The 12,184-nt window shown below is 47.7% G+C and overlaps 1 protein-coding gene across 3 annotated transcripts in view; it reads right to left on the bottom strand.

Annotated features, from left to right (window-relative positions):
• TRPM8 (transient receptor potential cation channel subfamily M member 8) overlaps window positions 1-12,184 on the bottom strand; it is a 112,634-nt gene that overhangs the window by 36,462 nt on the left and 63,988 nt on the right. For all 3 annotated transcript variants that reach the window (XM_083154576.1, XM_083154574.1, XM_083154575.1), the window contains one exon: window positions 7,460-7,605. In XM_083154576.1, the coding sequence (XP_083010702.1) occupies window positions 7,460-7,605 (146 nt within the window). The remainder of the gene's footprint in view (window positions 1-7,459; window positions 7,606-12,184) is intronic.

Raw genomic sequence — 12,184 nt, 5'->3', positions numbered from 1 at the left:
GTGTTAGGGACTTGTCCTAATGAGGTAACCTGGACGCGGTGGACAAGCCGATACTAATGGCCATTACTATGCTAATAACCTCAAATGCAATATAGCAAGATATTAAAAGGTCTAGCATATATATTTAGTGTGCACCTGCAAACTCCTCCTCCTGCTTGCTGCACTACAAGTCTCAGCAGGTAGCACCTCATATGTCCAGGGTGTGCAGTTTAGGGCCCCTCCCCCTATGTACTATATATTGTGTATTCATACACACTGGAAGGAACTAGAGACGCCTTCCTCCTAAACTTGCACCCCACCCACCTGTCCCAAATTGATTTTAATTAGGTTGGAGTCCCAACATTCAAGACTGCACACCTCAGCTTGGCACTATGAGGGTAAGTCCTACTATACATATATGCTGAGTGTTAGTCTGTGGGACCGTGTTTGGGGCTCAGGGCTCTTTGGGCTGCTGTTGCTGGGCTGCTCCATGGCATCATATCGTATACTTTCAATCACCCCTTTAGTTTGTTTAATATATATGTAGCACCCTTCACATTTATTATTACTTCTTACCTTGGTAAGTCCTATCACATATAATTTCCCCTATCCCTTTTACTATCACTTTAATTTTACACTAATGTGATGCCATGGGGTGGTTCTGCTGGGCTGGCCTGGGGGGCCCTGTGCCCTGGACCTGTCCCAGAGTAGTGTTAGGGACTTGTCCTAATGAGGTAACCTGGACGCGGTGGACAAGCCGATACTAATGGCCATTACTATGCTAATAACCTCAAATGCAATATAGCAAGATATTAAAAGGTCTAGCATATATATTTAGTGTGCACCTGCAAACTCCTCCTCCTGCTTGCTGCACTACAAGTCTCAGCAGGTAGCACCTCATATGTCCAGGGTGTGCAGTTTAGGGCCCCTCCCCCTATGTACTATATATTGTGTATTCATACACACTGGAAGGAACTAGAGACGCCTTCCTCCTAAACTTGCACCCCACCCACCTGTCCCAAATTGATTTTAATTAGGTTGGAGTCCCAACATTCAAGACTGCACACCTCAGCTTGGCACTATGAGGGTAAGTCCTACTATACATATATGCTGAGTGTTAGTCTGTGGGACCGTGTTTGGGGCTCAGGGCTCTTTGGGCTGCTGTTGCTGGGCTGCTCCATGGCATCATATCGTATACTTTCAATCACCCCTTTAGTTTGTTTAATATATATGTAGCACCCTTCACATTTATTATTACTTCTTACCTTGGTAAGTCCTATCACATATAATTTCCCCTATCCCTTTTACTATCACTTTAATTTTACACTAATGTGATGCCATGGGGTGGTTCTGCTGGGCTGGCCTGGGGGGCCCTGTGCCCTGGACCTGTCCCAGAGTAGTGTTAGGGACTTGTCCTAATGAGGTAACCTGGACGCGGTGGACAAGCCGATACTAATGGCCATTACTATGCTAATAACCTCAAATGCAATATAGCAAGATATTAAAAGGTCTAGCATATATATTTAGTGTGCACCTGCAAACTCCTCCTCCTGCTTGCTGCACTACAAGTCTCAGCAGGTAGCACCTCATATGTCCAGGGTGTGCAGTTTAGGGCCCCTCCCCCTATGTACTATATATTGTGTATTCATACACACTGGAAGGAACTAGAGACGCCTTCCTCCTAAACTTGCACCCCACCCACCTGTCCCAAATTGATTTTAATTAGGTTGGAGTCCCAACATTCAAGACTGCACACCTCAGCTTGGCACTATGAGGGTAAGTCCTACTATACATATATGCTGAGTGTTAGTCTGTGGGACCGTGTTTGGGGCTCAGGGCTCTTTGGGCTGCTGTTGCTGGGCTGCTCCATGGCATCATATCGTATACTTTCAATCACCCCTTTAGTTTGTTTAATATATATGTAGCACCCTTCACATTTATTATTACTTCTTACCTTGGTAAGTCCTATCACATATAATTTCCCCTATCCCTTTTACTATCACTTTAATTTTACACTAATGTGATGCCATGGGGTGGTTCTGCTGGGCTGGCCTGGGGGGCCCTGTGCCCTGGACCTGTCCCAGAGTAGTGTTAGGGACTTGTCCTAATGAGGTAACCTGGACGCGGTGGACAAGCCGATACTAATGGCCATTACTATGCTAATAACCTCAAATGCAATATAGCAAGATATTAAAAGGTCTAGCATATATATTTAGTGTGCACCTGCAAACTCCTCCTCCTGCTTGCTGCACTACAAGTCTCAGCAGGTAGCACCTCATATGTCCAGGGTGTGCAGTTTAGGGCCCCTCCCCCTATGTACTATATATTGTGTATTCATACACACTGGAAGGAACTAGAGACGCCTTCCTCCTAAACTTGCACCCCACCCACCTGTCCCAAATTGATTTTAATTAGGTTGGAGTCCCAACATTCAAGACTGCACACCTCAGCTTGGCACTATGAGGGTAAGTCCTACTATACATATATGCTGAGTGTTAGTCTGTGGGACCGTGTTTGGGGCTCAGGGCTCTTTGGGCTGCTGTTGCTGGGCTGCTCCATGGCATCATATCGTATACTTTCAATCACCCCTTTAGTTTGTTTAATATATATGTAGCACCCTTCACATTTATTATTACTTCTTACCTTGGTAAGTCCTATCACATATAATTTCCCCTATCCCTTTTACTATCACTTTAATTTTACACTAATGTGATGCCATGGGGTGGTTCTGCTGGGCTGGCCTGGGGGGCCCTGTGCCCTGGACCTGTCCCAGAGTAGTGTTAGGGACTTGTCCTAATGAGGTAACCTGGACGCGGTGGACAAGCCGATACTAATGGCCATTACTATGCTAATAACCTCAAATGCAATATAGCAAGATATTAAAAGGTCTAGCATATATATTTAGTGTGCACCTGCAAACTCCTCCTCCTGCTTGCTGCACTACAAGTCTCAGCAGGTAGCACCTCATATGTCCAGGGTGTGCAGTTTAGGGCCCCTCCCCCTATGTACTATATATTGTGTATTCATACACACTGGAAGGAACTAGAGACGCCTTCCTCCTAAACTTGCACCCCACCCACCTGTCCCAAATTGATTTTAATTAGGTTGGAGTCCCAACATTCAAGACTGCACACCTCAGCTTGGCACTATGAGGGTAAGTCCTACTATACATATATGCTGAGTGTTAGTCTGTGGGACCGTGTTTGGGGCTCAGGGCTCTTTGGGCTGCTGTTGCTGGGCTGCTCCATGGCATCATATCGTATACTTTCAATCACCCCTTTAGTTTGTTTAATATATATGTAGCACCCTTCACATTTATTATTACTTCTTACCTTGGTAAGTCCTATCACATATAATTTCCCCTATCCCTTTTACTATCACTTTAATTTTACACTAATGTGATGCCATGGGGTGGTTCTGCTGGGCTGGCCTGGGGGGCCCTGTGCCCTGGACCTGTCCCAGAGTAGTGTTAGGGACTTGTCCTAATGAGGTAACCTGGACGCGGTGGACAAGCCGATACTAATGGCCATTACTATGCTAATAACCTCAAATGCAATATAGCAAGATATTAAAAGGTCTAGCATATATATTTAGTGTGCACCTGCAAACTCCTCCTCCTGCTTGCTGCACTACAAGTCTCAGCAGGTAGCACCTCATATGTCCAGGGTGTGCAGTTTAGGGCCCCTCCCCCTATGTACTATATATTGTGTATTCATACACACTGGAAGGAACTAGAGACGCCTTCCTCCTAAACTTGCACCCCACCCACCTGTCCCAAATTGATTTTAATTAGGTTGGAGTCCCAACATTCAAGACTGCACACCTCAGCTTGGCACTATGAGGGTAAGTCCTACTATACATATATGCTGAGTGTTAGTCTGTGGGACCGTGTTTGGGGCTCAGGGCTCTTTGGGCTGCTGTTGCTGGGCTGCTCCATGGCATCATATCGTATACTTTCAATCACCCCTTTAGTTTGTTTAATATATATGTAGCACCCTTCACATTTATTATTACTTCTTACCTTGGTAAGTCCTATCACATATAATTTCCCCTATCCCTTTTACTATCACTTTAATTTTACACTAATGTGATGCCATGGGGTGGTTCTGCTGGGCTGGCCTGGGGGGCCCTGTGCCCTGGACCTGTCCCAGAGTAGTGTTAGGGACTTGTCCTAATGAGGTAACCTGGACGCGGTGGACAAGCCGATACTAATGGCCATTACTATGCTAATAACCTCAAATGCAATATAGCAAGATATTAAAAGGTCTAGCATATATATTTAGTGTGCACCTGCAAACTCCTCCTCCTGCTTGCTGCACTACAAGTCTCAGCAGGTAGCACCTCATATGTCCAGGGTGTGCAGTTTAGGGCCCCTCCCCCTATGTACTATATATTGTGTATTCATACACACTGGAAGGAACTAGAGACGCCTTCCTCCTAAACTTGCACCCCACCCACCTGTCCCAAATTGATTTTAATTAGGTTGGAGTCCCAACATCCAAGACTGCACACCTCAGCTTGGCACTATGAGGGTAAGTCCTACTATACATATATGCTGAGTGTTAGTCTGTGGGACCGTGTTTGGGGCTCAGGGCTCTTTGGGCTGCTGTTGCTGGGCTGCTCCATGGCATCATATTGTATACTTTCAATCACCCCTTTAGTTTGTTTAATATATATGTAGCACCCTTCACATTTATTATTACTTCTTACCTTGGTAAGTCCTATCACATATAATTTCCCCTATCCCTTTTACTATCACTTTAATTTTACACTAATGTGATGCCATGGGGTGGTTCTGCTGGGCTGGCCTGGGGGGCCCTGTGCCCTGGACCTGTCCCAGAGTAGTGTTAGGGACTTGTCCTAATGAGGTAACCTGGACGCGGTGGACAAGCCGATACTAATGGCCATTACTATGCTAATAACCTCAAATGCAATATAGCAAGATATTAAAAGGTCTAGCATATATATTTAGTGTGCACCTGCAAACTCCTCCTCCTGCTTGCTGCACTACAAGTCTCAGCAGGTAGCACCTCATATGTCCAGGGTGTGCAGTTTAGGGCCCCTCCCCCTATGTACTATATATTGTGTATTCATACACACTGGAAGGAACTAGAGACGCCTTCCTCCTAAACTTGCACCCCACCCACCTGTCCCAAATTGATTTTAATTAGGTTGGAGTCCCAACATTCAAGACTGCACACCTCAGCTTGGCACTATGAGGGTAAGTCCTACTATACATATATGCTGAGTGTTAGTCTGTGGGACCGTGTTTGGGGCTCAGGGCTCTTTGGGCTGCTGTTGCTGGGCTGCTCCATGGCATCATATCGTATACTTTCAATCACCCCTTTAGTTTGTTTAATATATATGTAGCACCCTTCACATTTATTATTACTTCTTACCTTGGTAAGTCCTATCACATATAATTTCCCCTATCCCTTTTACTATCACTTTAATTTTACACTAATGTGATGCCATGGGGTGGTTCTGCTGGGCTGGCCTGGGGGGCCCTGTGCCCTGGACCTGTCCCAGAGTAGTGTTAGGGACTTGTCCTAATGAGGTAACCTGGACGCGGTGGACAAGCCGATACTAATGGCCATTACTATGCTAATAACCTCAAATGCAATATAGCAAGATATTAAAAGGTCTAGCATATATATTTAGTGTGCACCTGCAAACTCCTCCTCCTGCTTGCTGCACTACAAGTCTCAGCAGGTAGCACCTCATATGTCCAGGGTGTGCAGTTTAGGGCCCCTCCCCCTATGTACTATATATTGTGTATTCATACACACTGGAAGGAACTAGAGACGCCTTCCTCCTAAACTTGCACCCCACCCACCTGTCCCAAATTGATTTTAATTAGGTTGGAGTCCCAACATTCAAGACTGCACACCTCAGCTTGGCACTATGAGGGTAAGTCCTACTATACATATATGCTGAGTGTTAGTCTGTGGGACCGTGTTTGGGGCTCAGGGCTCTTTGGGCTGCTGTTGCTGGGCTGCTCCATGGCATCATATCGTATACTTTCAATCACCCCTTTAGTTTGTTTAATATATATGTAGCACCCTTCACATTTATTATTACTTCTTACCTTGGTAAGTCCTATCACATATAATTTCCCCTATCCCTTTTACTATCACTTTAATTTTACACTAATGTGATGCCATGGGGTGGTTCTGCTGGGCTGGCCTGGGGGGCCCTGTGCCCTGGACCTGTCCCAGAGTAGTGTTAGGGACTTGTCCTAATGAGGTAACCTGGACGCGGTGGACAAGCCGATACTAATGGCCATTACTATGCTAATAACCTCAAATGCAATATAGCAAGATATTAAAAGGTCTAGCATATATATTTAGTGTGCACCTGCAAACTCCTCCTCCTGCTTGCTGCACTACAAGTCTCAGCAGGTAGCACCTCATATGTCCAGGGTGTGCAGTTTAGGGCCCCTCCCCCTATGTAATATCATACAGTACATAGATACGTAAATATGAATTGTTATGTGATTGATTGTTATGCAAATTTGTTAATATGAACACTGGAAAGACTGGGCTAAGCAAAGACAAGGAATAAGGGGGCCGATTCAGAACCGTTCGTTTGGGTCCGAATAAGTCATGCACGAATATGCGCTTGTGCAAACCCCAGGAGCGAACGGGGGCAGGCGCTCGGCAGGGAGGCGCACTCTTACCAATTCGCTAGGCTGCAATTATACCAACAAGTCTGAATCAGGCCCAAGACACTGGGTGAGTTGTATTTTGGAGAATGGGTCAGCGTGTGATGCAGTGTTAAAGAACAGGCAAAATACCTTGGTTGGGGCCCAAAATAGAAGATTGTTGGTTACAAAAGATTGGTGTATAATCATTAGACTCCAATTAATAATGTCATAACGTGGAGCAGAACATAGTCTGTGGGTTGGCTCGGGTATAACAAAGTGCATTGATGTGAAACATAATACAGTCTGAGGTTTCAGATGGCTACAGACAGATCCCAGGACAACACGGTAATGATAGGAGAAGGTAACTTATTAATACGATTCGCTATACTGAGCTCACATAGATTTACATGGTATACATAATTTAATATCAATTAATGACAGTGGCGGATCCAGAGGTGGGGTAGCAGCGCAATACAAAATTCGAATGGGGGAACCACACCAACTGCCAGTGAGCCCCGGCCAATGGTGTTTGGTGGGGTTCCCATATTTACATTTTTGATTGTGGATCAGTGCCAGCTCTGTGGCCGCCACTGATTAATGATATTATTAGCCTGGTAATTACATGTACCCCTTACCTTCGTCTGGCCACAAACTGTATTCAGCTGCAGTGGCTGGGTATGGCAGCTATATATCTGGTGGTATAATCTTGACTAAGCCAAATCACTTAGTCTAAATCGCCCAGCCTAAACCTGTGTGTATGCCTCATTAGTTAGAGGACACAGCAGAAATAATTGTTAGAAAAGAGAGATGAGATATCAGGTACGCGTGTCTTACCTGCACCCCTGGCTGTGCAATGAATTGCTGGTCTTTCGCTTCCACCGCCATCTCCAGGCAGTTACTCTTCCCCCAAGCCTCACAAGAGTAGACCAACAACATCTCCGCCAGGTCCTCATCGTTGCTGTAGCACTCTGTGAATAGCTCTAGACCAATAACATCATTAGTGTCATACAGTATCCAGCAGTCACTGCATGCATTTAGGAGGGAGAAACAAGTACATAACAGAACTCTTAAAACTGAAAGTGGATAAATCAATGGGGCCAGATGGGATACATCCAAGGATACTAAAAGAGCTTAAAGGGGAGCTGGTAAAACCATTAATAGTTCAATCAGTCTCTAGCTACTGGAGTAATCCCAGAGGACTGGAAAACAGTGAACGTAGTCCCACTGTACAAAAGTGGAAGCAAGGAAGAGGTAAGCAACTATCGACCAGTGAGCCTTACATTAGTAGTAGGGAAATTGATGGAAACACTTAAAGCAAAGTTGTAGAATATCTCAAAACCAGCAATTTATAGGATCCGAAACAGCATTGGTTTATTGGGGGAAGATCATGTCAAACAAATGTTATTTACTTTTTTGACTGGGTGATTAAGGTAATAACTCAAGGTGGAGCTGTAGATGTTGCTTATCTAGACTTTAGTAAGGCTTTTGACACTGTCCCACATCGCATATCTCTTATATATTTAGCCAGATACGTCACTCAAAGCATTGTAGGGAACGGTGGGCGGGGTTTCACGGGTGATTGACAGGCCCATCCACCGTTATCCACACTGCAAAACAAGGGCACAAAGGTTCTACACTGCACCCTGTCTTACACACCACCACCGCCTACTCACAACCTCTTGCCGTGATCCGCCCCCTCCTCGCCCGCCACTCCCCATGACCGCTCATAATGGGTCTAAGCCCGCCCCCTACAGCGTCTCTCTCTTTGCCAGGCTCTACGTCTTACAGCCTCAGCCCCGCCCCCTCCTCCCCCACCACTAGCCATGCCCGCTCAGCCCCACGGCTTCACACCGCGCCCGCACCCCACAGCCTCTCTCTCTTGACAGGCCAGGCTCTACGGCAGGCTCTGAGCCAAACACCGCCAGCCGATGCCTGCACAAATAACACGGGTCCCGCCGCGATCCGCCCCCTCCTCGGCCGCCGCTCAGCTAAGCCCGCCCCCCCCCGGCTACACACCGCGCCCGCCCCCAACAGCCTCTCTCTCCGGCCAGCCCAGGCTCTACGCCCCGTCGAGCGCACACTCCCGTGCAAGGGACGTCTCCCCACACCCGCACGGATCTGCCAGCTGAAGCAAAACCAGCAGCAGCTGCCTGCCGCCCCCAACGCCCCTGCTGACCCGTACCCAATGTCACCCGCCGCCTGCTCATTGCTCTGTGAGCGGTGCCGCAGAGCAGAGCACGCTCCAGGGGGACAGCACTACACTAAGAAACACATCAGGGCCATCAGAGGCCACGGGGAGCTGGCCAAGGAAGGGACATGTCCTGCAGCCTTCTAACACTTACTCAGCCAAGAAGCCAGCCACCACCCCCCACCTGCTGCTGCCAACCACCACCCTCCACGACCTGCTGCCGCCAACCGCCAGCCTCTAGGACCTGCTACCACCGCCCAACAACCTCCAGGACCTGCTGTCACCCCCCGCTACTTTTCCAGACTGCCTGCCAAAGACCACAACTCTACCCCCACCCTACTGTAAGTACTACCCACCACCCCATACCACTACACCACCAACTACCCATCACGCTGTAACACAGTACACCCACTTACACACCAACGTATGCTTCCGATACTCACAACTACACACACACACACACACACACACACATCCATGCCTCCAATTACTCACACCTACACACACCCATCCATGCCTCCAATAATCACAACTACACACACACCCATCTCACGCCGGTAGCTGCAGGTTTAGCACACTTCTATTTATGTCTTATAATTTTTCTTTTGCCTTTAAGGTCCCTTCAACACCCTCCAGAACCTGCTGCCAACAACCGCCACCCTATACGACCTGCTGCCGCCGAACGCAACTTTCACGCAACGCCTGGCAAAGAACACAACTCTACCCCACCCATCTGTAAGTACTACCTAACACCCCATACCACTACACCACCAACTAATCTACAAACACAGCTACCTTCCATTTCAGGCCACTACCTCCTGCATGGCACCCAGCACCCCATACAGAACAATATTACGCCAGTACACACACACACACACCCATCCATGCCACCAATACTCACAACTACACACACACCCATCCATGCCACCAATAATAACAACTACACACACACCCATCCATGCCTCCAATACTCACAACCACACACACACACATCCATGCCTCCCATAATCACAACTAAACACACACATACACACACACACATCCAGCCCTACAATAAATCATACATACACACACACACACACACACCCATCCATGCCTCCAATACTCACAACGACACCATACCGCTACACCACCAACACCTCTTTTAACACACCTCTCCTCCCTTCAACATTTTATCTCACGCGATATTGTGTTGCTTTTATATCTTGCCTCCGTTGCTGCCGCCTTTACCACTTTAGCACACTTCATTTTATGTCTTATCGCACCAAACAACCCCCACCCCCCAACACACACACACACACACATCCATTCCTCCAACACTCACAACTACACACACACCCATCCATCCATGACTCCAATACTCACAACTACACACACCCATCTATGCGTCCAATACTAAATACACACACACACACACACACACACATATCCATGCCTCCAATACTCACAACTACACACACCCATCCATGCCTCTAATACTCACTACTACACACACTACCATTAATGCCTCCAATACTCACAACCACACACACACCTCCATGCCTCCAATACTCACAACTACACACATACACACACCAATCCATGCCTTGAATACTCACTACTACACACACACCCATGCATGCCTCCCATAATCACAACTAAACACACTCACACACACCCATCCATGCCTACAATAATTATACATACACACACACACACACACACACACACACACACACACACACCCATCCATGCCTCCAATGCTCACAAAAACACACACACACATCCATGCCTCTAATACAACTACACACACACACACACACCCATCCATGGGTCCAATACTCACAAATACTTTTGCACACTTCCATTTATGTCTTCTAATATTTCCATTTCCTTAAATGTCCCTTGAAAACTCACTGTAAGACAGTACACTTTATTACATGGGTCTTCAACCTGTGGCCCTCCAGATGTTGTGAAACTACATGTTCCAACATGTATTGCCACATTTTTTACTATAAGAGCATGCCAAAAAAACTCAGGGCATCCTGGGACATGTAGTTCCACAACATCTGGAGGGCCACAGGTTGAAGACCTGTGCTTTACTACATCTGCCCACTTACGTACCAACCACATTGTCAACCACACACTCACCTCTATGCCTCCAATACTCTCAAACACACACACACACATCCATGCCATCAATACTCACAACTACACACCCATCCATGCCTCCAATACTCACACATACACACACACACACACACACACACAAAAACCCATCCATGCCTCCAATACTCACAACTACTCCATACCACTACACCACCAACGCCTCTTATAACACACCTCTCCTCCCTTCAACATTTTATCTCACGCGATATTGTGTTGCTTTTCTAACTTGCCTCAGTTGCTGCCGCCTTTACCACTTTAGCACACTTCATTTTATGTCTTATCGAACCCAACCCCCCCCACACACACACACACACACATCCATGCCTCCAACACTCACAACTACACACACACACAACCATGCCTCCAACACACACAACTACACACACACACACCCATCCATGCCTTAAATACTCACAACTACACACACCCATCCATGCGTCCAATAATAACTACAAACACACACACACATCCATCCATGCCTCCAATACTCACAACTACACACACCCATCCATGCCTCTAATACTCACTACTACACACACTACCATTAATGCCTCCAATACTCACAACTACACACATACACACACCCATCCATGCCTCAAATACTCACTACTACACACACACCCATGCATGCCTCCCATAATCACAACTAAACACAGTCACACACACCCATCCATCTCTTATATATTTAGCCAGATCTGTCACGCATCCCCTGTGTAGGTAACGTTCCTGCCCAGCAGGATACACAAATCCGCCCCCTCCAGGAAAAAGTGTTGTATGTGTATAACATTCTACACATCCCACCCCATTGACATCACCTCCCCCCGCCCAGCCAGGGCTACAGTACACACCCACCATCCACCATTACTCCACAGCCACCATCCACCATTACTCCTGCACCCCCCCCCCTCTGCCAGCAAACCACCCCCCCCCCCCGACACCCACGACCCCCTCCCGCGATTCGCGGCACTCCCCGCGACCCCCCCCCCATTCGCAGGACCCCCACGACCCCCCTCCCGGGATTCGCGGGACCCCCGCGACACGCCCCTCCCGCGATTTGTGGCACCCCCCTGACCACCTCCTCCAGCAATCCGCGGGACCCCCGCGATTCCCCCCCGCAATTCGCGAGACCCCACAACCCCCCTCCCGCGGTTCACGGAACCCGCGCTACCCCCCCTCTCGCGGTTCGCGACACCCCCGCGACCCCCCATTCGCGGGACCCCCGC

The sequence above is a fragment of the Crinia signifera genome, chromosome 7 (assembly GCF_055691185.1).
Source record: "Crinia signifera chromosome 7, ASM5569118v1, whole genome shotgun sequence".
Taxonomy (NCBI): Eukaryota; Metazoa; Chordata; class Amphibia; order Anura; family Myobatrachidae; genus Crinia; species Crinia signifera.
Note: the sequence above shows the minus strand (reverse complement) of the source record. Positions and strands in the feature narration are given on the sequence as shown.